At 39.4% G+C, this 27,346-nt stretch overlaps 3 protein-coding genes across 3 annotated transcripts in view; 2 read left to right on the top strand and 1 right to left on the bottom strand.

Moving 5' to 3' along the window:
- Positions 1 to 6,599: 6,599 nt before the first annotated feature.
- LOC310720426 (globoside alpha-1,3-N-acetylgalactosaminyltransferase 1-like) lies at positions 6,600 to 15,524 on the top strand. Its single transcript, XM_083530987.1, has 4 exons — positions 6,600 to 6,771; positions 8,100 to 8,138; positions 11,493 to 11,627; positions 14,266 to 15,524. Exons 1-4 carry the CDS (start codon positions 6,704 to 6,706, stop codon positions 14,954 to 14,956), a joined length of 933 nt encoding a protein of 310 aa, XP_083387113.1. The 5' UTR covers positions 6,600 to 6,703; the 3' UTR covers positions 14,957 to 15,524.
- A 3,663-nt stretch (positions 15,525 to 19,187) lies between these two features.
- hmgn7 (high mobility group nucleosomal binding domain 7) lies at positions 19,188 to 23,787 on the bottom strand. The gene is made up of 6 exons (XM_083531015.1): positions 23,572 to 23,787; positions 22,610 to 22,636; positions 22,481 to 22,510; positions 21,929 to 21,976; positions 21,549 to 21,653; positions 19,188 to 20,046 (listed from the first exon to the last, which is right to left on the bottom strand). Exons 1-6 carry the CDS (start codon positions 23,584 to 23,586, stop codon positions 19,987 to 19,989), a joined length of 285 nt encoding a protein of 94 aa, XP_083387141.1. The 5' UTR covers positions 23,587 to 23,787; the 3' UTR covers positions 19,188 to 19,986.
- Positions 23,788 to 25,723: 1,936 nt separating this feature from the next.
- The window catches only part of LOC310720432 (uncharacterized protein), a 3,867-nt gene continuing 2,244 nt past the window's right edge, over positions 25,724 to 27,346 (top strand). The window contains exon 1 of the mRNA XM_083530999.1: positions 25,724 to 26,015. The gene's annotated coding sequence lies outside the window, so the exon portion shown is untranslated. The remainder of the gene's footprint in view (positions 26,016 to 27,346) is intronic.

Below are 27,346 nucleotides of genomic sequence, written 5' to 3'. Positions count from 1 at the left end.
AGGAGACACAGTTTCACGTGAGATGTTTCACGTTGAGCATTTTCTCAAGATCTCCCACCCTGTTTCACACCAATGACAAAAAATGGTGTCGTGTACAAGTACAAGGAATTTCTGTTTTGTGGTTAACAAATAGGAAGTTGTTAACGTTAGCTATATTGTAGTTACTTACACAATGTGAAATGTTTTGTTTGATTGAAATGTTTGTTTGATTGTTTGTTTGTTTGTTTGTTTGTTTGTTTGTTTGACCAGAACCACATCTTACTACCATGGAATTGTCATTTCTTTAGTAAACAAGTTTTGTTTTTCTAGAGCGTTGCCTTAAGAAAATCTATTTTTGAATACCACGATCAGATAAGATTTGAATTCATGACAGGAATGAGATACATTTATAAAGATCTCCCTACAAAACTGAAACTGGATTTTCTTCTAAAAAATTTTTGTTGTATCGGATAAAAAGAAGAAAAAAAAAAACCACCTTGGCTCTTATTATGCAACATTAGGGAAGAGAACCAAAGTCTTGTTGTTACAAGTGTGGTAAGTGGAAATACCAGAAGTAATAACAGGATAAACTGCATTTAAGTAACAATAACACTAAAAATCATTATAAAAAAACTGATCAGAACAACAACAGGAATACAAATGATATGACCTACCAGAGAAGAACACAACTGAGAAAAGCACAAAACAGAGCAAAGAAATGTCTGAAACGCATTGTGATGTTTCTCATTACAAAAGACTGATGAAGGCTTATGTTTACTGTGTTTATATTTATGTATGTGTGTGTGTGTGTGTGTGTGTGTGTGTGTGTGTGTGTGTGTGTGTGTGTGTGTGAGTATTACTATAGGTGTGGTGGTGGGTGTGTACAAGGGTTGTGTCCATGTAAATCATGTAGGCAGGTACCTGGACTTGTTGCCAGTGATGGAAAAAGGGTTTTGAAAAAAAAACGTTGATAAAAGTGTCTGCTTCAGAAACGTCTCCTTTTGTTGTTAAAGTTTTAGCCGTTCGTAGAAAAGAAGGTTTAAATAAAGATTTGCTGAAACGAGCCTCATCTTTAGATTACACTGAAACTTCTCCTACACTTCCTCCCCAGTGTAGACTTTCTTATAGACTTCATATAGTAAGCAACACTTAAATTAGCACTTTCCAAGTTCGCTTTGTAGAATTCAAGAATTATATTTATAATAAGTGTGTAATCTTGTGTACCAGTGTAGATTTATTCATTACTAGAGACTCAAAGCACTTTTGTACGTCGCTCTGGATAAGGGCGTCTGCTAAATGCCGCAAATGTAAATGTAAATGTAAATGTGTAGTGAATGAACTGAAAGAATTTCAGGAACAAGTTATCATGTGCAGAATCATTTCCTTCCTAGAGAAGAATTAAGAGTGAGAAAAGTAGGCCCGATTTGCACTGCCACTTAGAGATATAAAAAAGAAATGTGCTTTAGGTTATATGAAGAGATTGATCATTATTAATAATTAGTAAGGAGACAATAGTTGGTCCCCCTGCAATACCTTCACCGTACACTAGGAAGCACCATTCACAAGGAATTACAAAAGTACTAAAGGGGGCAAGGCACATAACAGCGTTATAGGTTCCTCAGTTGAAATAACACTATTAAAGAAGTCAAAACTAATGTAACATAAAAGAACCACCTGAGGAACCAAATGGTGTCTTTGTTAGTGCTTTCGACACAGATTGCAATTTAAAGTATTCTTGAGTTACCCTGTGGAAATATAACATGTGATTGACAAATGTAATTAACGTCGGAACTGTTCCTCAATACGTTGCCATGCGTCCTGGTATGTGGATCAGAACAATGTACACCTACAGCCTCTCAGAGTGGTAGCTGATTTATCTTAAAATGTAATCTAGTGTACCAGTGTAGATTTATTCATTGCTAGAGACTCAAAGCACTTTTGTCGGTCGCTCTGGACACGTCTGCTAACTGCCACAAATGTAAATAAAACTTTCTTTTGGCTTCTCCCGTTAGGGGGCGCCACAGCGGACCATCCGCATGTTTCATTTGGTACATGTTTTTATGCTGGATGCCCTTCCTAACGCAACCCTCCCCATTTATCCGGGCTTGGGACCGGCACTAAGAGTGGCTGGGGTTGGTTCCGGGGATCGAACCCGGGCCGCAGCGGTGAGAGCGCCGCATCCTAACCACTAGACCACCAGGGAACCTAACTACCACAAATGTAAATGTGGAGAGAAATACAGAGATCGGAGTTTATTCTTTTTAGACATAATGGCAAAACTTTGAGAGAAATACCAGTGAACACCATCATTCCTGCCTGTTACGTTCCCACTGTGGCTGGGCTGAGAGACGTGTAGGAGCAACAACCATTTAGTTGTTTTGGACAAAAATAGTAGGACAAGTAGTAGTTATTCCTTTAATAGTCAAGTGTAGTGATGTAACAAGCAGATTTCAAGGTGTTGTCAAGAAGATGAGACTCACACAGGCAAAAGAACATGGACATAGGAAAAAGAACTACTTTAGGCTTAACCTAACTAACAAACAGCAACAGACTAGCTGACGACTAGCTGTTCTCCATATGAACTACGATGGCTGTAGTGCCTTTCTGATATCAGGGAAGAATCACACAGCAAAAGACAAAGAAATGTGTGTGAACCAGTGTGAGCACCATCTCAACACTAACAGCTACGCTAACAGAAAAATACAAGGGGTGGCACCTGCCCTCTAACCCAGGATGTCTAGGTAGTGCTGATACCTGCATGATGTTCTAATCTGTTCTCAAACCTGGTGAGCCAGTATAACAGGACAACTAGCAAATACAGCAACTAGCAAACAGATCTCTCCTTATGTAAATATTCAAATAACAGAACATTTTTAAAGTAAAATCCCAAGAGAAATGAAAGCCAAATGCTAAAACTGTGTTTATATTAGTTTTTATTTCACATAAACTACTAAGGGAAGGGATGACCTTCCTATGGTTTCAAAAACAGGCATAACCTTAAAGCAAGAAGTGACAAGGATTCAGAAGGTACAAAGCTGCGTCTCACATCGTTGCATAATTTGTTGCAAACTGGTTCTACTTGAAATGGAAGGAATGCAACAAGAGAACGTTACACAAATAAGGAACGCTTAGTTCATTATTCATTTGTGGCTGAAAGATTGAATCCATAGCTTTAAATGAAATGAACATAAAGAGAAATAAGATTAAATAAATATTCATTAAAGTTAAATAATGGTGGCTCCAGTGGCTAAGGCGCTGGGTTGCCGATCGGAAGGTCGGGGGTTCAAGCCCCGGTATCGTCAAGCTGCCACTCTTGGGCCCTTGAGCAAGGCCCTTAACCCTCTATGCTCCGGGGGTCCCTTACGAGGGAAATATCAAGGTCCGTGAAGTCGGAGTGACGTGGGGCCGCCTTCCCGTTGGCTCACCACCTGCAGGAGGGACCGTAAGGGACGGTGCTGTGAGGACTGGACAGCAGTCGAAGGCAGTTTTACAGAAATAAAGCAGTAATAAAACAAAGTAAAAGTTTGTCCCTAATGAGTGAGCCAGTGGCAACTGTGTGGAAGGAAAAATTCCCTGAGATGGTGTGAGGAGAAAACCTTGAGAGGAACCAGACTCAAAAGGGAACCTCATCCTCATCTGGGTAGCACTGAATGTCCATTACAGTTTCATCTTTGTTAAGGTAGTAGCACCCTTTAAATAAGAGCTTCCTGCTCCAGAGCGGGTGGAATCCAAGGCCAATCGGGCCTCAGGACAGACAAAGTGGCATTTTAAGACTCTGAGTAAAGCCTGATGAAGCTGCGTTTCATGATATATTCATTTCTGGGACTAGTTGCATGGTCTCCCAAGCCAAGCTCCTGCTCCTGACCAACTGCATATCAGTTTACTTTAAATGATGAACTGCATCATGAACTGCAGAATTATTCATTTTCTAAACCATATTGTCTGTGAAATTATTGACGCTTTCATTCATTCATTCATTAAATCATTCATTCATTCATTCATTCATTCTTTTAAGTTTTATTTGTCATATGTACAGACGTCAGTGACAGTTTGAACAATGAAATTCATTCCAGACAAACTGCAGGAATATTAAATAGTAAACAGTTAACAGAATAAAAAAAAGGAGAGAAAAGTAATAATGAGGCATAAGAAAGTTATAATTATTTACAAGTGTGTGCAGAAGTGTATACATACTGTGTGTGTGTGTGTGTGTGTGTGTGTGTGTGTGTGTGTGTGTGTGTATATATAAGATGAATTATATGAGTATTTTCATTCATCCATTCATTCCCTCTTTACCCTTTTTAAAAACAGCCTACAGATGATGGGGTTCCATGTTGGGTTACAGTGAGGCCAAATACACACAGTTCTTTGTTTTACTTCTATTTCTGAGCAATAATGATGAATTCTCAACAATGGAACACTTACGTCAAAACATTTTATTGACAGGAATTTGTCAATAAAATGCCAATTGGCCAACTTTATCCGTCATTGACAGTGACAGTTGAATTGTTGTACAACAAATGTACAAAAAAGGGAAAGGGAAAAAAGAGAAAGTTGAGAAATCTTGCAATAATCAGGGCTGTTAACGTTCATGTGTTAATAACGGATCCAGCAACAAAGCAAAAGTTCCGTTTGGTGTCCTGATGATTTACGCAATTTAAAACACCGTAATTACTGTCAATATTTGCAAGAATATTTTGACTTCATGCTCTATGTTGAGTTCGATTTCACTAATAATAAACATACATTTGTGTAAAGCATCACTATTTGTCCATGTCCATGTTTATTAGAGTATTAAACACTTGAAAAGTATTAAAGTACATTTAGAACAGATAATGTGCCGTTAAATTGCAATTAATCGTGAGTTAACTCGTGACAATCGTGTGATTAATCGCGATTAAATATTTTAATGACTTGACAGCCCTAGTAATAAAGAATTGTTTGCACAGACGAAGCTGTTTATCATACGCTCCCTCATTCTCCGAACAGGATGAGCTCAATTATTGGCAAAAAGAGAAACCTTTTTTGTTTTACTTAAATAAAGATTCTGTATGATTTGTTCGATTTGTCTGATTTGTTTGGCTTTTACATGACATTTTTGCATTTTTAAAAAAAATATTTTATCAGAAGTGTTTTCCACAGAGAACAGAGATGATTGCGGACGTAACTGCTGCTTTCAAGGTCACCTTGCAAGTCTTTTCGAAGCAAATAGCCCGGCTGGGATGTTTAGGGTCTCGGCTGAAGCACTGTTTCTCTGCCACTCGAGTGTTGTTCCAGTCCCCACTAAATTCTACACAGGCAATAGTGAGTATTCTAACCAACAACACATCAGAGCAGAAGATCCTACAGAGAGTAATAAGGACTGCTGAGAAAATCATCAGTGCCTAACTGCTGTCTATACAGGACCTGCACAAGAAAAATTACCTGTACAGAGTTGGCAGGAGAGTTAAAGGTCCCACCCACAGCCTGTTTACACTTCTGCCCTCTGGAAAACTGTTGTATTTGATGCAAAACTACCAGATTCTGCAAGAGCTTTTTCCCACATGCCACCAGGCTCCTCAACTCACTGACAGTACAGAAACCCCACTTTATTTTTGTGCATTAAATCGACTAGTCATGTGTTATTTATTTCTTCTCATCACTTAAGCGCTTTATATTATTCACAACGTTTACATTCTGGTCTTTGAAATCCAGACTGTTTCCACATTATCTTATTTTATATGGTTTTGGTTTTAAGTGTTTCAGGTAAAGCGTTTTCACACATGCTAAAAAACAACATCGACTAAAATTTGCAGCTGTGTGATGATTAACTTTTAAACAGATGAACCTATAAAAGGTGCTTCTTTTTAAAAAAACAAACCATTTATTAAATATTTTTTAATTATATTTCATATAAATTTGCACATTTATATTCATTACAGCTGTTTGTATATCCTCACAGTAGCAGTGCAGAAAATGATGCAGTGTTTGGGGGGGTTAAAGATTTTCCATTGTGTAACCACTGTGATGTAAACATCGTAATCTGTGGTCTTCTGCATGCACAACATTTGAATGAAGACCTTTAGCACTCATCTTCTCTGCAGATATGCACTGAAACATAAATTGACAGAAAACAAAGTTTAATGGCTGTATATAATTAATTGTTTCATTTCCTGTACAAACCATCATGCATGCCATCATTACAACCCATGGAGAGGTGACTTGGATCATCTCGTACACTGTTAAGGAGTGGATTTTAGTGAACATCTAGTTCTTGGAGTTTTGGTAGCAACACAGACAAGTGTTGCTACAAAACAATGTCTAGATGACTGGGTGTTCCCAGTATTCAGGAGATGGTACCTACAAAACTGCTCTAGGAAAGGACACCTGGTGGACATGTGGCAAGGCCTTTGATGCATAAGTCTCATTGTTGCATGGGGGAAGGGGGTGAAAGACGGCTTCTATAGTCTGGTCCCAGCACACCTACTGTCTAGACTGCGTGTTATTTAAAAAAATATATATATTAAAACTATAATATGGGTGAATATTATTTAATATGTACAAATAGTACAGGTGGAATAGTGTGTCAGGACTTCTAACAAATATACACTTTAACAAACAGAATGAAGCCACACCCTTGCTTCACACACACTCACACACACACACACGCACGCACGGAAATACGGACTGAAAACCAATTCTCTCTCTGTCTTTATTGTTGTGGAGACAAACCTAGAGGAATAACATGAGGAACATGACATTGAATTTCTATCTGCGTATTACAATCATCATCACCACCTTCTTAGTCGTCGGGTATGTCATGATTTTTTTTTTTACTATTTCAACAGGCAGCTGTGTCATTATGACTTAACTATATGTAGTCGAGTGCTTAGAACACAATCTCAACTCCACAATTCAGTACCTGTGACTTAAATAAAACACGTAGAAACTTGCGAACTGGCAAAAGGAACAGGAACAGACAGGTTCATTTTATGTTTTATATTTCTTTTCTTCTTTGGGATTTTTTTTTGCTTTAATTCAGGTAAAAATCCACAAATAGTTTCATCACAGAATGCAACATTGTGGTTCAGCTCAGCCTGAGCCAAAAAAGGAAGCTGAAGTATTGCTGAAACTTCAGAGGTTTTCATTACCGAATGTCATTATTTAAGAGTTTAGCAGAAAACTGAAAAAGCTGAAGAGTATTTAAAAAAAAGCTCAAGGAGTCAAAGTACAGAAAAAAAAACCCAGCAGGGCTTTTAGGAGAACAAAAAGGGTTGGATTATAAATAATTAGGAGAGGTAAGAAAGGCAGCACTATAGAGTGTGTGTGTGTGTGTGTGTGTGTGTGTGTGTGTGTGTGTGTGTGTGTGTGTCAAGTCAAGTCAAGTCAAGTTTATTTGTATAGCGCTTTTCACAACAGACATTGTCTCAAAGCAGCTTTACAGAAATCAACAGTGAAGGTGAATGGTGAGCGTTTGTCCCTGATGAGCAGCCGTGGCGACAGTGGCAAGGAAAAACTCCCTTAGATGATATGAGGAAGAAACCTTGAGAGGAACCAGACTCAAAGGGGAACCCATCCTCATATGGGTGACATCAAATCATATGGGTGACATCAAAATATGGGTGACATCTGGTGTGTGTGTGTGAGAGGTGTACAGGAGGAACAGTTGGGCTCATTGGGGAAGGAATCAGTCTTCAAATCAAGGATTTAAATCCCAGAAATGTCAAACATTGTTTAATGTTCTTAAACAAAACCCTGAACCCTCGTCTGCTGAATAACGGCCTCAGCTGAATGAGCGAAACGGAAATGAGTCTAATTTCCTAAATCCTCTGGTCATAAACCTACAGTAAACCTAGTGCTCTCATCGAACTCTGTCTCATTTTACACAGGAACCTTACCTCTGTGTGTGTGTGTGTGTGTGTGTGTGTGTGTGTGTGTGTGTGTTGTGTGTGTGTATTTAAAGTACTTCATTAGCGAATGCATAGTGATGCATTATCTTGACATCAGAATAGCATAGTCAAATTTGTTCCGTGTTGGTGTGACTTTACCGCACTACACGTATCCAGGCTTATTTTTATTCCAAATGTGTAATCAAATAATAGTGTGTAATAAAGTGTGTTTGTGTGTTTATTTCTCCACAGGTTAGTTTTCCTTAGAAACTACACTCCCTACAGAAACAGGTACACAATAGAATTCAATATGCGCGCACACACACACACACACACACACACACACACACACACACACACGCCACTAAGGGAGTGGTGGGGGTGACTCGTATAACACTAAGAAAGGGCACAGGAGTAGGAGGAGCACCTGAATGTGAAGTAACCTGTGTGCCATATCATGTTTCCTGTTTCTAAAAACCGAGTCGCCCTCCCCATCATTTATAGTACCTCTGGAAACGTAACACAAATTGAGAAAAAAATGGAAGCAGTGGCTCTAACTGTGGACACAAAAGATTAGACGACTGACTGCATTAATTATAACTTGTGAGAAGTGTTAATATTTACATTACCATTTACAGCATTTAGCAGAACTCCTTTATCAAGAGCGAAATACATTTATCTCATTCGTACAACTGAGCAATTGAGGGTTTAGGGTCTTGCTGAAAGACCCTGCAGTTGCAGCTTAGCGAGGGGAACTCACCCTTTCAATTCGATGTCAAATGTCTTAAACACTGAATTACCACATCCGCCTCTATAAGTTAACATAAGGGCCCCCAGCAGTGAAAGTGTGACTTTAACTCTTGACCTCCTGATCAGAAATCCTACATTATAACCACTCAAAAGGTTCAAGTCAAACGGAGACTTTTAAGTTGATAAAATTAAAGAACAGAGTGGAAACTGCATTTTATTTTTTTTACTTCTTTGAAACCTTCACACTATTTCATTGCGGCTGAGAGTGAGTTAAACCCGAGTGGGTTTTGCGCCTTTATTTCTAAGAAACTTCAGCACCACACGCTGTTTCATGCACACACTCTGGTTTGACTTGAACACCCTGCATACCTGAAGAGGCCCCATGCAGCACCTTAGAACATGTAAACTTCATCGTCAGTCCCCACCCCTGCAAATGCAGATGCTCTCAATGACTCTGTAAGTGGTTACAGCAAGCTATAACATGCCAATAAATTCTATCTATTCATAAATCAACAAGTTACCACCTGTACTCTGGCCAAGTCTTCTTCTTCTTCTTTCAGCTTCTCCCATTAGGGGTCGCCACAGTGGATCATCCCTCTCCATACCCCCCTGTCATCTACATCTGCCTCTTTCATCCCAACTACCTGCATGTCTTCACTTTACCACATCCATAAACCTCCTCCTTGGAATTCCTCTTTTCCTCCTTCCTGGTGTCTCCATCCTCAGCATTCTCCTACTGATATACCCCATGTCCCTCCTCTGCACATGTCCAAACCATCTCAATCACACCTCCCTCACCTTGTCTCCAAAACGTCCTACATGCGCTGTCCCTCTAATAAACTCATTTCTAATCCTATCCATCGTCGTCACTCCCAACAAAAACCTTAACATCTTCAGCTCTGCTACCTCCAGCTCCACCTCCTGTCTTTTACTCAATGCCACTGTCTCTAATCCATACATCATCTCAGGTCTCACCACAGTCCTATAAACTTTCCCTTTCACTCTCACAGATACTCTTCTATCACAAATCACTCCTGCTATCACTCTTCTCCACCCACTCCACCCTGCCTGCACTCTTTTCTTTACTTCTCTAACACACTCTCCATTACTCTGCACTGTTGACCCCAGGTACCTGAACTCCTCCACCTTCTCCACCTCTTCACCCTGCAACCGCACCCCTCCACTGCCCTCCCTCTCATTCACACACATATACTCTGTCTTACTCCTACTGACTTTTATTCCCCTTCTCTCCAGCGTGTACCTCCACCTCTCCAGGCTCTTCTCCACCTGCTCCCTACTCTTACCACAAATCATAATATCTTTCACAAACATCATAGTCCATGGAGACTCCTGTCTGACCTCGTCCTTCAACCTCTCCATCACCACTGCAAACAGGAAAGCATTTAAAACCGATCCTTGATGCAGTCCAACCTCCACATTAAACTGGTGTGTCGTTCCTACTGCTCATTTTGCTGCTGTCACACTGCCCTTTTACGTGTCCTGCACCACCCTCACATACTTCTCTGACTCACCAGACTTCCTCATACAATACCACAACTCCTCTCTCTCCACCCTGTCGTACATTTTCTCTAAATCCACAAACACACAATGCAACTCCTTCTGACCTTCTCTATACTTCTCCATCAACATTCTCAAAACAAATAATGCGTCTGTGGTGCTCTTCCTCAGCATAAAACTGTTTACAGATGGTCATCTCTTCTCTCACCCTGGCTTCCACTACTATTTTCCATAACTTCATGGTGTGACTGATCAACTTAATTCTCCTGTAGTTACTGCAGATCTCCCTTGTTCCTAAAGATCGGTACCAGCACACTCCTTCTCCATTCCTCAGGCATCTTCTATCCTTCCAAAATCCTGTTAAACAATCTTGTTAAAAATTCCACTGCATCTCTCCTAAACATCTCCATCCTCAGATGCTTAGACGCATCTAAGCATCAAGGTTGTTTGACATTACCATCATCATTATTACATCATCACAGAATCCTTTGGCTGATGAAATCTTGTTATTTACATCTTTACCCATGGACAGTGTGCTAGGCTCGGTCGCCACTGTTACAGCTAAACAGCAATGCAAACCTGTGCTGCAAACAAGTGAAGAAACTTTTCTACAGACATTGGGCTGGCTGGAGTCAAAATGATGCAGATTGCTGTTAGAGTGAGAAACCAATCAATGAACCAGTACAGTATGGAAAGCGACCAAAGGTTTCTGTCCATACTAAGTTGGCGAAAAACTAATGCAGCATCAAGGCACCTCTGGGAAGTAAAAGCTCAGTGGTTTTTAGCTCTGGGTTACTGATTAGAAGGTCGGGGGTTCGACCTGTATCGCCAAGCTGCCACTCTTGGGACCTTGAGCAAGGCATTTAACCCTTCTAACATTGCTGGGATATATGAAGATAGAATTTTAGTTTGTTGTAATGTACGTGTGACAAGTAGAAAACACCTTTTACACCTAAATCTACAAGTAACATCTACAGAGCTTTAAAAATCACAGGCCACATTAATGAAAGATGCCCTTTCATATTACCTTACAAGTACAGGTAGGTCATTGTTTATTATCTGCCAGGTTCAACCCTTAACTCCACTTGATGATGGCTAATGTATATTTATATTAGCTATGGGCTTAAGAGCCTTGCTCAGGTCCCCAGGAATGGCAGCTTGGTATGGCTGAAATTTAAACTCACAACCTTTACATCCAACATCCAATGCCTAAACCCCTAAGCTACCACCTAATGTCCACAATAGGTCAACATTGTTGGTTCTACACAGAAAATATATTTTGTAGTTATTACTGAACTTTCGTTAACTATTCCTTGCTTCATACACCTACATGCTTGTGAAAGCTATAACGTGTGCATGTCTGTGTCTACGTGTCAGCCGGCCAGACGTTCCTACGACGTCCCTGTGGTTAGCTCCGATTGTGTGGGATGGAACATTTGATGTGAAGATGATTGACAACATTTACAAACCAAAGAACATCACCGTGGCAACCACTGTCTTTGCTCTGGGAAAGTAAGTTCTCTTGTTTAATGCATGCAAATTACTGAGGGTAATTCTGTGTAAGTAGAATTATATCAATGATAAACTTATGCTATGACTTCTTTTGGACAATATCATCCTTCCAGATAATCAATAGATATTTATTAAAAGAAAAAAAAACATTCTCTCCTTTGATATGGGCTTATCTTTTCCCTAGCAGGCTAAAGTAAACACCAGGAAACACTAATCTGTTGTATCACACCTGGGGTGAATTTATAAACCTGTATGGGAGCTTGGGATTGTAAATTGGCCACTTATGCACATCTGGTTAGATGCTAACTGCAATTCATTGGCTCTGTACATGTACCTTGCACAATCACAAAGTTTAATCTAATCTAATCTAAATTAATCTAATCAAATAACCGCCACTCATGAACAATTTGTGCCATTTAATGCTAAGCGAACTTCAAAGGTAGTGACAGATGGAGAAACAATAGAGACAATGAGTGCTGTGTAGGGTGAGGCTAAATACAAGTAATATTTATAAGGAAAGGTGTACAGTGATTAGTGACAAATGATCCAGATCTGGAAGTACAGTGGTTGCAAGTCTATGGTCCAAAATCCTGACACTATCTGATCAGATCTTTATACTTAGATGTACAAGCCTGACTGGTGCTGAGATGTCAATGATTGGCAGATTATGAGGTTCAGCCCCTTTTTGAGTAATTTTAAAACTTATTAATTTTTACCCCATATCGGTTGAAGGTTGACGGACGAGGTCAAACAGGAGTCTCCGTGGATTATGATGTTTGTGGATGATATTGTTATTAGTGGTGAGAGTAGAGAGCAGGTGGAGAAGAGCCTGGAGAGGTGGAGGTACACGCTGGAGAGAAGGTAAGGTGAAGACAAGGTGAGGGAGGCGAGATTGAGATGGTTTGGACATGTGCAGAGGAGGGACATGGGGTATATCAGTAGGAGAATGCTGAGGATGGAGAAACCAGGAAGGAGGAAAAGAGGAATTCCAAGGAGGAGGTTTATGGATGTGGTAAAGGGAAGACATGCAGGTAGTTGGGATGAAAGAGGCAGATGTAGAGGACAGGGGGGTGTGGAGACGGATGATCCGCTGTGGCGAACCCTAATGGGAGCAAGCGAAAGAAGAAGAAGATTATTTTTTTTCCATAACAAGGTACAAAATCCAGATTTCATTCATAAAAGGACTTAATAATAGGAAAACATGTAGAATGTTGAAAATTATTAAATGTACCACTTTAAGGAAAGAAATTAGTTTTAATAACATCTCAAAATGATTTGGGATGGAGCCAACAAAAGGCTGGAAAAGTAGTTGTTACTAAAAAGAGACAGCTGGAGAAACATTTTTTAACTAAACGAATTTGGTTAATTGGCAAAAGATCAGTAAAATTATTGGGTAAAAACATTGTGGTAGAATTTCAGAATAGCGCTCCTCAACATCAAGTTGCAAAGACTTTGAACATCTCTTTATCTACAGGTCATAATATCATTAAAAGTTTCAGATTATCCTAGAAATATCTCTGTGCACAAGGCAGCACTGCATCAAAAACAGGCAAATCACTGCATTGGTTAAGAATCACCTCCACAAATGCGGGTTAAAGCTCCATCATGCAAAGAAGCCACATGTGAACATGATCCATATATGCAACTATCTTCTCTGGGCCAAAGCTCATTTAAAATGTACTGAGGCAAAGTGGAAAACATGGGTGCCACGTCCTCCAGACTAAAGAGGAGAGGGACTTTCTGGCATTTCTTCAGCCCTGGTATGGGGATACATTAGTGCCTATGAAATGGGCAGCTTTCAAATCTGAAAAAAACAAAATCAATTCTGAATGGCATATTCAGGTTTTAATTTTTCTTTGTAGAGCTCTTTTAATAATGTACATTGTCTCAAAGCTGCTTTACACAGATAAAGCAGTTATTAAGTTGTGTAAAACAATGTATAGGTTTAGTGCCTGTTAGTCTGTTCCTTATCATTTTAAGTTTATCCTTAATGAGCGAGCCAGTGGCAACTGTGGCAAAGAAAAGATCTCTCTAAGATGGTATATGAAAGAAACTTTCAGAGGAACCAGTCTCAAAGGGAACACATGTCCATCATTGTTGAGGAACATGTGCTTTCATCCAGATGACATTTTTTTAAGAAAAAGCCTCACATATTTCAACACCACAAATCGCATACTGCATCTATTACAACAGCATGGCTTCATAGTAGAAGATTCCGGGTGCTAAATAAGAATCCCTGCAGTCCAGACATTTGGTGCATCATTAAACAAAATATGACAAAGAAGAACCAGTTGAGCAGGTAAAATTATATATCAGACAGAAATGAGACGACATTCGTCTTCCAAAACTCCAGCAACTGGTCTCCACCGTTACCCTGTTTTCCATAAAATGTTCTCAGTTTGAACATTTGATATGTTAACTGTGGAATATGAGATTTGCAAATCACTTCATTCTGTTTAGAATTTACAGTGTAAATGTAAAGAGTTGGATGTTGGATGTAAGAGTTAAGATGTAGGAAAGAGATCACTGATATGTCATCAGGTTGCTAATCAGTGCCCATTAGATCCATAAAAAAAACATCAATAGTTTATCTGCTTCATCTTTAATAACCTGAATCATCTCATCAATTTTCCTGCAGGTATGTGCGCTTTCTGAAGGACCTCCTAGAATCTGCGGAGCAGCACTTTATGGTTGGCTACCGAGTGCATTATTACGTGTTTACAGATCTCCCAGATGAAGTTCCCGCAGTAACAATGGGCGAGGGGCATCGGTTGACCGTTGTAAAAACAGCGGGTTCGAACCGCTGGCAGGAAATCTCGCTACGAAGGATGGAGCTTCTCGAGAAGCTAATTAAAAACGAACTTATTAACAAGGTGGACTACATATTCAGCCTCGACGTTGACTCCAAATTCTATTCTCACTGGGGGGCGGAGTCTCTAGGGGACCTTGTCGGCGTGTTACACGCATGGTTTTTCGGATCGTCTCGAAATAATTTCCCGTACGAGCGCCGTCCCGAATCTCAGGCCTACATACCTTATGAAGAAGGAGACTATTACTACGGAGGTGCCGTGATCGGGGGGCGCCCTGAGAACGTGTACAAGCTGGCAAAGACGTGTCGCATGCAGCTGGATGTGGACCGATCCAATCAGATCGAAGCGGCATGGCAGGAGGAGTCTCACCTTAACAGGTACTTCCTGTTCAACAAGCCTACTAAGTTGCTCTCACCTGAGTATTTATGGGACGACACAAAATGGAAATTCAACCACATGAAAGTGGTGCGTTTCTCACAGGTGGTCAAGAACTATGCTGAGATTCGACCAAACCCTTAATGATCTATTTTATCAGACTTTTTTTTTTTTTTTTTCCATTTGAACCACTGTGAAATAACTGGTTTATGACCTCTTCCCAATCACTGGTTTCTCAAAGAACTGTAGTGAATTGGTTTCTTTTATTTTATGATGATCATCTCTCAGGTTTCAACAAAACAATGCCAGGATCCAATATCAAATCAGGACTTTCCTTATCCTCTGTGGGACCATGTATTTGTGTATTTGTCCCACCTGTTATGTTCTTTCTCTCTCAAAATCTCCCACTTTCTCTAATGTTTCTTGTAATCTTTTGACAAGAGTTAATTTCATCCTGAACATTCTGCACTGACCAGTGTTTAAAAGGACATTTTATTATAATATTTATATAGTTAAGTATATATAATATAGTTAAGTCTCAGCATGAAGCAATCAGTAGAGTCGTTCATTTACCACTGATTTCTATTATCAACCTGAAGAGAATGTAATAACAAATGTTGCTCAAATGTTCTACGACACACTGCTTCATCCAGCAATCATTGTGTAAAGTTTTTTTGCATAAATGTTTGCATAAACAAAACTGAAAAGCAAATTTACAGCAGTTTTGCAAATGCTGATTTTATTTTATTTACGTGTTTGTGTTGGTAATTTCCAATTACCAGGTACATGTATGTAACATACTTGTGTGTTAGAAATGAATAGAAACTGAATAGAAATACAAAATGACGAAATACGCAAACAAAAAAAGATTTAATTGGGGAAGAAACTAATTTTGACTTCCATCCAGAGGTTCTCTGTGAAAAGATTTGATGAAAGTGGTCAAGATTTCTGAGCAGTTTTCTGAGTAAACACTGATAAAATCCAAGTAAATTCTGAATTTCTTTTTATTTGTTCTCACTCATGATAACATCTAATGAACTGATTCTCAAATCAGGGTACAGGTGCTCATCATTAACAAAGCTGCTGTTCTCAGTTATTAACTCATCTGTTTAGCATTTCAATTTAAATATATTACTGTACATCTTAATATTAATGAGTCCAATATTTCAATAGACTGAATGTGTTCAGAAAACAAAACTGTCCACTACTTTACAGTTATTTTACACTTCTATGGTCCTTTTCAGCAGCAAAACGTATGAGAATCTCTAACAGTCACATTTTTCCAAAAATCCACACACAGAAATAATCCAACAAAGACAAACCAAATGTTTCTTACTTGTAGCGGCAGTTTCACACAAAGCTGCTTGTCCTCAGCGAGATTAGATTTTGTCTGGCACGTTTTCAATCAACATTAATTGTTTGCACAGTTGTGTGATTGTTACCTGGTGAGGAGATTTAAACTAAGGGGCCCAAATCTGTTCCAGCATGACATTGTGCACTGTACCCTGTGCACAAAGCCTGGAGTTGGAAAGCACTGTGTGGAAGATCTCCTGCTATAGAGCTCCAATATTATTATTAAACACCTTTGAGATGAATTGTTCACACTGACTGCACCCCAGGCCTCCTCACTTTACCTACATCAGTACCTGACTTTACTTACACCCTTGTGGCTGAGGGAATCTCCACAAATCACCGCTGATCACATTATATTTAAAGGTCAGTCAACAATGTCTGGACTGCATTTTTATTTATAGTAACAATATCACTGTTCACACGCTTTAACAGAACCGTGGCTGTAAAGCAAGCAGACGGAAAGAAAGAGGTCCTCTGTCGCCCCCTAGAGGACCTCAGACCTTCTCACTGTCACAAATCTATCAAAACCGCTTGATTTTTGACGTTTTAAATGATGCAAAGTTGCCTTTTTTTCTGTCAAGTAGCACAAACATCACGCTGAAGTGTAGAAATTAATTTCATATGGGTTTTTGGTCGTCCAAAATAAGAACATGTCCATCAGGAAGATAAACTGCAAAGCTACATTTTGCATTTTCAACCTTGAATTTACAAGAAACTATTTCAGATTTCGAAGGCTGCAGTGAAGTCCAGAAGATTGCAGGAAGAAAAGAATATAGACAAAAGTTCTAGCCTACACAAAAATATTCGTGTTTGGTTTCATAGATGTTTCCATCAGTCTCATAAGGTCCAAAGTTTTCAATCAAGAAAAAAAGGCAATATATTTCAGAGTAGAATCAAAGACTGACCAATCAAAAGACATTCCGAGCATTTAAACTCAATCCAAAAAGGAGTGCTGACCTCTTACAGACTCCAAGATGAAATCTGACCACTCACACTCACTCCCAAAAATATTGCAACCAATCACACTCACTCCCAGACCATTTCCCACAAATTCACAGCTGGAATTCTGGACAATTTCTAAATAATCCCACAATCCACACAAATGACTAACAATTTCACCTGCTCCAACAGGAATCTGCCCAATCCCAGTTAGTTTTATTTCTACTCACTCATTATAACATCTAATGCACTGGTTTTCAAAGCAGGGTCTGGGAAGCCTCAGGGTGACCAAGGGTTCAGAGGCTCAACATCAACACATAGATATTTTTTATAGTTATTAGCTCATCTGATTAGCGTTCCAATCTAGAAAAATACTATTGTGTAACTTTAACAAGTCGAATTTTCCAATAGACTGATTGTGTTCAGAAAACAAAGCTGTCGGCTATTTGAGTTATTTTACAGCTCTGTGGATTCTTTACAGCAGCAAAAAGTATATGTAGTACTTTAGTGGTCTATTGGATTCCATTTGTCTATTTTTTCCAAAAAATCCAAACATAGAAATAATCCAATAAAGAATTTTCAAAGACAAACCAAATGTTTCTTACTTGTAGCGGCAGTTTCCCACAAAGCTGCTTGTCCTCAGCGACATTAGATTTTGTCTGGCACGTTTCCAATCAACATTAATTGTTTGCACAGTTGTGTGATTGTTACCTGGTGAGGAGTTCGGCTTCTCATTGGACCTCCTGAATGTTGTAGTTTATACAAGAGCATATTTATTACAGGAGGAAATAACTGCCCATGGCTGTCTGGAGAAGGGGGAGCTTGGTGGTTAAGATGAAGGACTTCTGATTAAAGTCATGAGTTCAAATCCCACTTCTGGGCCCTTGAGCAAGGCCCTTAACGCTCAACTGCTCATTGTATGAATAAGTTGCTCTGGATAAAGGGGTCTCTGGAAAATGATTAGAATGCCAATATGTTTTTGACTTCAGCATATGTTTAAATGATATTTATAGTATTTAATTCTATTATCAATGCCATTAAGACTAAAGAGCTCAGTGCAGACTTCCAGAAATCACTCCCCTGTCTACATCAACAGAAGTGAAGTAGAGCAGGTCTCCAGCTTTAAGTTCTTGGGAGTTCACATCTCTGAGGATCTGTCCTGTCACCAGAACACTTCAGCTGTGGTCAGGAAGAACCAACAGCGTCTATACTCCTTGAGGAGGCCTAAGAAAGTTCATCTGCACCCCGGGTTTTTTATTATTTTTTACCGCTGCTTCACTGAGAGCATCCTGACCAACCCAATCACAGTGTGGTACAGCAGCTCCGCTGTGTGAATAAAAGTCCATGCAAACCGATGATCAAAACCACCAAACGCATCAATGTTTCTTTAGTTTTAATCTATTTGGTGACATGATCAATATTTTATCTTCTCATTGCGCCGTTTTCAGCTCATCAACCTGTTTCCTGTCATTGTGCAGCTTTTTCATTCCACTGGTGTTTCATTTCCCGTCTCTCACACCACAGACGTAGACTAGTTTCTGAAGCTCACAGTGAGCAGAGCAGAAGGCAGTTAGAAGTCTGGGGTTAACGTGAATGAGACAGAGGGAGTCAGTGATGAGAACATGACTGACAACAGAGACATTCCTGATCATCATCATCTTTACTCTGCTTGTGTTCTATATGGTGGATCTTCAGCCTGGACACATTCATTAGAGAACAACATTTGAAATTCTTCTATATTAATGTGAGGTTCAGTTTCCAGCGTGACACTTAAACAGGTAGTAAAAATCACTACTTTTTACTGAAGAACATGTCAGAGCCCAAACTTCTTTACTTTTACCAGAATCTTTTAAATCATGAGTATCTGCACTTCTACTGAGTGAAGGATGTGTCTCTGTGGCTCAGATGGGATTTCTGTCAACCTTAAGTACTGCCTTTATTCCAAATATCTGCTTAGCCTTAGATTTATTATATACTAGTTTGTGCTTTTCTGGAAAAAAATTATTTTGTCCAGTCATTAAATGTTCCCACTGTCCCTCCAAAAAAAAAAAAAAAAAAAAAAGAAGAAAGAAAAACAGGTGTCTTATTTTGAGGAAAACTCCAATGATGGTTTTATTGAGTGAGATTCAGGGCACGCTACTTTTTTCTCTTTTTTTTTTTCACAAATGAATTCTGTGTTTAAAAAAACTTCACAAAACATCCAATTTCTTTTTTAAAACCCTATAATTTCCAAAAAAGGAAAAAAACCAAAAATAATCCCACAAAGATGCAATTCCCATCCAAACCCAAATCAAAGACTTTTTTTTTCAGACCAGATTCACTTTTTCATCGCATCGTTTTGGTGCCGAGATTTCTCCCGAAGAGTGGGGTGCTAACATCTACAGTTCTTATACCGACCGTATATCTTTTCCTAAAAGAAAGATTTCCAAATAAACAGCAAACTAAACAAAACTTCTAACACACACACACACACACACACACACACACAATCTCTCTCTCTCACACACACACACACACACACACAGGATCAACACCTTAATATACACAACTGTCCGTTAAAACAAAAATAAAAACAAATTAGAAGAAAAAAAAAATAAAAGACGAAAAACTGAAGCGCCGCCTTTGTGCACCGCTCGTGTTGGAGACAACTTAGAAGAACCCCGTTTGAAAACCCCGTTCAATCGCGTTTTTGTGCTAAAAACCTGAACCAGTATTTACAAAATTGTTGATAAAAATATTCCTCTGGTGATGGTTTGTGGAGAAAAGGGGTCTTTCTTGCTGGAAAATAGGGAAAAGAGGAAGAGGGATGAAGGGAGGAAGAGAAGAGAGTGAGTCGGACTGATGGGAAAAGAAAGAAGAAAAATGGATGGATGGGTGGGATGCTACTCGGCCTCAGTCTCCTCCTTCTCTGGCTCCGGCTCTGCCTCCAGAGTCTTCTCAACCTGCATGGTGACAGAAACGGACCAATCACGGGTCAGACCCAATCACCTGCACCAATCAGAAACGGTGCTTCGTCTCAAGAAGCATTTTCAGAAATCCAGCCTTCATTAAGTTGGCATTCCGCTCAATAAATAATTTTCTGCACTGAGAGTTTTAGATGTTTCTTAGCCCTCAAAAGCATTCACTTATTCCCAAAACAGGAATATCGGCCAGTATATAGTTTTAAATAAATATACATTTTAAAAGATTTCTTAGAAAAATCTTTTTTTTTTAATAGAGAATCCAAACGATAATGGAACACATTGAATTTTGTAGTAAACAAAAACATGTTAAACAACCCAGAATATGTTTTTAGAGTTTAGATTTCTCCAAAGTGGCTCCATTTAGCTTCAATTCCATCATCAAACTCAGAAAATTTTTGATCAGATGCACAAGGAACCGGGAATGGATTTTAGAACATCAGAGGTCTTGTGCAGAGGAAAGGGTGAGCACAGAGTCAATATCCCTATTAGTGCTTCTACAACTCCAAATCCATATTAGGGAAAGACACACTCCGTTATGAAAAGAGAAACGATCCATCATTACTTTAACAAATGAAGGTCAGTCAACCGAAAACATCTCAAGAACTTTAAATGCATCCCCCAAGTGCATTCTTTAAAAAATATCTAACACTATGATGAGGACCAGCCCAGCTAAGGAAGACCAGGAGCTACCTCTGCTGCAGAGGATAAGTTTATTAGAATTACCAGCCTCAAAATCTGTCAATTTACATACATGCTTCTTGGTCTTAAAGTGGCAGACGTATTTCAACATTTCAGAAGAAACTGTGCGGTTAAAAAAAAAGCATTACTTTGGAAGAACAACAAGCTGAAGAGATTTGCTTGGGCCAAGAAGCACAAGGAACTGACTAGATCAGTGGGAAACTGTCCTTTGGTCTGAGGAGTTTAAATGAGAGAGTTTCGCTTCTGAGCGCCGTGTCTTTGTTAGACATAGAGAGGGTGAATGGACGGTTCCTGAATGTGTGGTTGCATATTCTTGGTTATTTAACATGTTTTTGCTTCCACCTCCATGTTTGACTGTGGTGGGGTGAGGCAGTCTGCTAACATCTCAACGGTTCTCCATCTTACATGTCATTTGGACATGTTTCCACAAAATGCTCCTCTAGTCATTCACTGCCAAATTTTGAGGTTTTTATTTTTTTTTTTATTTAGCCTGTACCCCGCGCCTCAAAAACTTTACCCAGATGTTATCTTGTTTTTTTTGTGATCAAAGATTTGTTGAAAAACTGAGTAATGTTTTGCACGACTGTTTTAAATTTGGTCTGAAGAAAGGCGAAAATCAATCAGTGAGGGAGGCGGAGTTTCGTCTTCCATAATCAAAACTTTTTTGCTTTGCTGAAGTTTTGTGTGTTATTTCAAAACCCTGTTTAGGAGGGAAAAAAAAACATCTGCCTTCTACTAACTTTTGTCCAATTTTAGGTAAAATGATCAGGGGGTGAACACACCTCGTTACTCTTGGTCTCTCCGTTTTCTGACTGGTTCTCTTCCTTCTCCTCATTCTTTGCCTTTGTCTTTTTGTCCTCCTTTTTATCGTTTACTTCCTTCTCTTTCTGAAAAAGAGAGAGAGAGAGAGAGAGAGAGAGAGAGAGAGAGAGATGTAAAATAAATCAGTAACGAGAGATCTGTGAATGAAGAAGAGCAATGTCTGACATAATACAGTAAGAACACATTGTGTGTGCTTACATTCACACACACATTTATGATCAATAGACAGACAGACAGACAGACAGACAGACAGACAGACAGACAGACAGACAGACAGACAGACGGACGGGGGTAAAAAAAAACAGATTGAGGCTTCTCATGTTCATGCTCCGGTTCTTACCTTGGGTGTTTTCTTGGGTTTAGGTTCAGGTTTAGGAGGAGTCGGTTTCTAAGAACAACAAAAACAACAGAAGAGTGTGTGTGTGTGTGTGTGTGTGTGTGTGTGTGTGTGTGTGTCCGATGCACCTGATCGACTCGGTCACATGACCATGACTAAATAAAATTTAAATCTAAAATCATAAATATTATAATTAAATCTCTCTTTATTCCACAACAACTTTCAGTTCTGGATTCTGATTGGTTGCTGATTCTCGTTCCATCACAGCAGCTTCAAAGGGTTTGCTGGTTTCTATAGCAGCAGGACGCTCAGTGATTTACTATTTATTTATATTTTCAATACGGTATTATGGTGACTATTTATTTAGGACGGGAATTTTACGTTTATGGAAGGAGTCTCCAGTGTCAGTATGGCTTTATCTCAACAAGCTATCATTTCCTGTAATTATATAGAAAAAAGTATTACTACTTATCACTCCTTTTTGTTTATATGTGTGACGGAGAAGTTTTCTAATCGATGTTCGGGTTGGTGATGTGGGTGTAGAAGCAAACTTACTGCTGATAACCTGGCAGACCTTCTTTGAGGCTGTAAACAGAGACAAATGTACAATTATTGACAAATATTAAACTATAATTCTCAAATGTTAACAGAGAGAATAAAACGTGACAAAGTGGATGTCAGTACCTCCTCCTTCACCTCTCCATCAGTTCCCTAGGAATGAACACAAGAATGGAAAGACAAAGGGGATAAAAAAAAAAACCATGAAACCATGACAAAATATGCACATGATTATTTAAAGTGTTATAAAGCAATTAGAGTATTGATAAGTCCAGCTGGATTTTGTTTAAACATTAAATGTGTATTTTTTATTTTACTTAAATTTCCAGTTTGTGTGCAAAAAGTTGGTGCAAATTGCGGCCGTACACCAATCCGAGTCCTTTTCGTATAACTAGTGCGCAACATGAGACGTAGCCACTGCTTTGTGTGCACTCTACGTAGGGCCCCTCGGTAGATCGTGAAGAGTTAGTTTGGAACGCGTGCAGGGATTCGTGCGCTGAGACATCACATATACACGGGGAGGGGGGGGGGTGAGAGGGGGAGGAGGAGGAGAAGGAGGGAAGAGAGTGCTCTGTACTGTCATCTGGCGGTAAGAAGGCGACATGACAACCCGTTTTCGTCTTCCCAGGCGAACAAAGAAAACGTATTAAAATTGTTAATCGAAGCGACCTTCTCCGCCTTTAATCTCGACCTCCATGACCGAACTAGAGTTCCCGAAGTATTTTCGGTGCCCTTTCGGCACATACAGGCGCACTAGTGGTGTTTTTCAGTCGCGCCTTTGACAAAACAGAGGGGGGAAGTAACGTTAGTGTTACAGCATGGCTGCTGCGGCTCCACAGGCATGGAGCTGCCCACGGACAGCACAGCGCTGCCCGAGACACCAAACCCGCTCACTGTTCACAGGAAAACATACACACCGAGCGCTCAGAAAAAAAGAAACCCTCAAATAAACCACGGTTTACTAAAAATCATAATAAAGGAGGAGGGAAAAAAAAAGCCTTTTCTGTCTCGAGGGCTTTCCTAATTTCCCGACTGATTTTGTAAGGGCAAAAGTATATCCGCATGCCGTGCTCGGCTTTTCTACATACCTTTCTCTTGGGCATGTTGAGCTTTTTTGGGGGTAATTTTCCTTCTTTTTATGCCAAAATAAAACCCCTGTAAGGTTAGCTTTTTAATATATATGTATATTTAAATAGAGAGACTCTGAGTTCAGAGATCAGGGGGAAAAGCCTGGCGTCCGCTATGCACTAATTCTGTAGTAAACAGTGAAGCTGGGCTACATTAGAACCAGTGGTTGAATGGGGAGGGCGAAAGGGGCGGGGAGAAAGACTGATTGACGCACGGACCGTCCAATCAGCGACGGCGTGCGGGCGCTGCAAGAGAGCCATTCTGAACTCTGAACGCGGTTTAGGCGCGAAATCCTGACAGGAATCGATCTCGGCTCGCGCGCTCTGATTGACCTTCCTTCCGCCATATTTGTTTCAAAATAAATTATAATATATATATATATATATATATATATATATATATATATATATATATATATATATATATATATATATATAGGATTTCAGCAGAATTTCATTCTAAAAAGTGCCATTTTAGATTTAATCAGAAATTATTATCATTATTGAAACATTTTTGGGCAGAACTTGGGCTACAACCTGGGCGCCATATTGGCAAACTAAATCTTGTGGTGCTTTGGCTACTCAATCTGAACAATCTTTGTACTGTGTGTGCGCAAAGGCGTCTACTTTACCGAAAATGTGTATTTATATCAAAAGAATCACAAGTAAAGACCCATTCCCGGTACGGATCGTGTTGTGTCAAACCGCACAGTATTATTAATACCTTTAACTGGCGTAAATTGTTTCGACATACTTCAGACAGGAAGTAGACGCATTTGCAAAGACCTAGGTGCACACGGTGTGACTGATCAACTTTATTTCCCTGAAGTCACTGCAGGTCTGCACATCTCCCTTATTCTTAAAGATTGGTACCAGCACACTCCTTCTCCATTCCTCAGGCATCCTCTCACCTTCCAAAATCCTGTTAAACAGTTTGGTAAAAAATAAAAACTCCATTGCTATCTCTCCTAAACATCTCCATGCTTCTACTGGTATGTCATCTGGTCCAACCGACTTTTCACTCTTCATCCTCTTAATTACTTCTCTCACTTTCTCCTTACTAATCCTTTTCTGCACTTCCTCGTTTCACCACCACGTCTCTTTATCTTCCTTACAATTTCCAGATGTCACACCAAGTACCTATTTATCTATGTTCTTCGTAAGTGTAAGTTTGTCCCTGATGAACAAGCCGGTGGAGACTGTGGTGAAGGAAAAAATTTCCCGAGATGGCATAAGGAAGAAACCTTGAGAGGAACCAGACTCAAGAGGGAACCTCATCCTCATCTGGGTTGCACCGAATGTTCATTTATTAAAGATAAACGATGTTGCGGGGTGCAGTGATGGTGATCAGAAGCAAACTGTAGTCCTGAGTCAGTGTAGCAGACTGTTGACATTAAATACAGTCCAAATCCATTCTCAAAGCTCCCGTTCTTACTCCGGAATTTCATGGAACCACCCAAGGCATTAATGAGAAACCATCCCCAGCTGCACAGAGTGGCTTTTAAACGAAGAGAACACAATCTAGAGGCAGGCCTGGACAAAGGAACATAACCTTCCTGTTCCCTTCACCTACATGCCCATTGAAATCTGCCCCAATCACCAATCTTTCATTCCTAGGTTCACTATCCACCACTTCATCTAACTAAATCCAGAATTTTTCCTTCCCCTCCATCTCACAACCCACATGTGGAGCATAAACACTAAAGACATTTATCATCACACCTTCAACTTCCAGCTTCACGTTCATCACCCTAACAGAAACTCTCTTCACCTCCACTACACTCTTACTGTACTCTTCCTTCAGAATCCCCCTACACCATTTCTCTTTCCATCCGGGCTTGAGACCGGCACTAAGAGTCACCTGACTTGTGCAACCCTAATGGCTGGATTTAACTGTTTAAACTTCATCAAAAAAGTTATTTCCTGGAATAAAACCAAAATATACCATGTTTCTTTTTTCCTGCTTAAAGTGTGATTTCCATTCAAGATAGTGTGAGAAAGGCCTTGTTTTCAGTTCTGCTTTATGTAGAAAAGGCTCACAACCTGTGTGTGTCTGTGTGTGTGTGTGTGTGTGTGTGTGTGTGTGTGTGTGTGTGTGTGTGTGTGTGTGTGTATGTGTGTGTGTGTGTGTGTGTGTGTCCACTTCCTCTTTATATACACTGTTTTGAGTCGACAAGAGTTAATTTGACAGAACCCTTAAGTTTATATTTGATAGCACAAGGAACATAAGGCTCGTATGTGCGAAGGATAGGAAGGTTACGCTTACGCTTAATTAATTCGCTCAAGGACGGATGGAGAAAGGGAATAAATAATTTTATTAATAATATACAGCTAGAAGTGTTGTTTTCGTTTATATTTTACCTTCACTGGCAATAGAAGGAGCAGTTAATTCAAGCAGAACTCAGGTGGGTCTCTTTTTTCTCTCATTTTGAAGTTTGGATTTCTAGATTTGTTTAGAACTGAACAGACTGCAGTTTTATTTTAATAAATGCGTTTTGCTTAGATCGGATTCTGTGTCCAAAACTTTACTCGCAGATCAGACTCTGTTCCTGGAACTCATGTAACAGCTTGCATTAGATTCACCATTCTCAGGTTTCTCCTTTAGCGTTTGGTTTTTGTTGTGTGTAGACTTGAGTTTGACTGCAGCTTCAGCTTCAGCTTTTGCAGCTTGATGCAGTGATTTGATTCTGCTGTAGCAACTCTGTGCTTGAACTGCATTCTGCTTTTGGATTGGATTTGGACATTTTGAGGTTAATGTTTTATTTATAGACTAAAAACCAACAAAAACAATCACAGATGCTTCTAATAATGTGATTACAGTTTTATAGGTTACATTACACACAATACACAAATACAGACCAATGTAATTATTATTTTTATTATTATAAGTTATGCTCTATAGAAAAACGTTTGTGGACACCTGAGCATAAGATTGGAATGGTCTTCTTTTATAACATCCTGTTCTATATCGAGTCCCTATGTGCTGTTATATAATAAGCTCCATTCTTCTGGAAAGATTTTTGTGGAGATCCATCCAGCCACATTGATGTGTGTTAGTAAAGTCAGGTTCTGATGTAGGTGAGCTGAGGAAGCCTGGGGTGCAGACAGTGTGAAATATTCATCCCATAGGCATTCAACAGGGCTGGAGCTCTATAGAAGGAGAACTTTTACATCTTCCAACCAAGCATATTTTCATGGAGCTGTCTTTGTGCACAGTTCAAGAAAGAGAAAAATGTAATTCGAGTGCATCCAAAGAGATAATGTATGGCTGCAAATCTTTTGGGACATATGGCCATGTGGTGTATATTGAAATGATATTATTACTTAGCTCAGTTTTGAAGATGCTTGTATGGCAAATGCCTTTAGCTGCCAGCTTTACATTGTATGCCAATTTGTTGTGTAGCTCTATATTGTCTGATATTTGTTTTATGTAGCACCATGGTTCTAGAGGAATGTTGTCTCATTTCACAGTGTACTTTTATATATATATATATATATATATATATATATATATATATATATATATATATATATATATATATATATATATATATATATATATATATATGGTTAAAATGACAATCAAAGCTTCTTGACATGGCTTGACTACTATTGTTTGCAAGTTTGATCTTCGACAGGAAGTCTGCGAGTGTTCATGCGAATGAACACAGAACATCGTCACTTTTATTACACCGTCACACTCCATTAAGCATCTTTGCAGAAATCAGCGTTTTGC

This window comes from Silurus aristotelis, assembly GCF_946808225.1.
Source record: "Silurus aristotelis genome assembly, chromosome: 26".
NCBI classification, from domain to species: domain Eukaryota; kingdom Metazoa; phylum Chordata; class Actinopteri; order Siluriformes; family Siluridae; genus Silurus; species Silurus aristotelis.
This window is presented reverse-complemented; position numbering and strand designations above follow the sequence as displayed.

Bases quoted from the DNA above. Each gene is read 5' to 3' on its own strand.
- LOC310720426 (XM_083530987.1), top strand. From the start codon at position 6,704: ATGAGGAACATGACATTGAATTTCTATCTGCGTATTACAATCATCATC. The intron at 6,772-8,099 runs GTATGTCATGAT...ATTTCTCCACAG, and splicing joins ACCACCTTCTTAGTCGTCGG to GTTAGTTTTCCTTAGAAACT. The intron at 8,139-11,492 runs GTACACAATAGA...TCTACGTGTCAG, and splicing joins TACACTCCCTACAGAAACAG to CCGGCCAGACGTTCCTACGA.
- hmgn7 (XM_083531015.1), bottom strand. The intron at 21,654-21,928 runs GTAAGAACCGGA...TCTCTTTTTCAG, and splicing joins AACCCAAGAAAACACCCAAG to AAAGAGAAGGAAGTAAACGA. The intron at 20,047-21,548 runs GTGTGTTCACCC...GTCACCATGCAG, and splicing joins GAGAGACCAAGAGTAACGAG to GTTGAGAAGACTCTGGAGGC.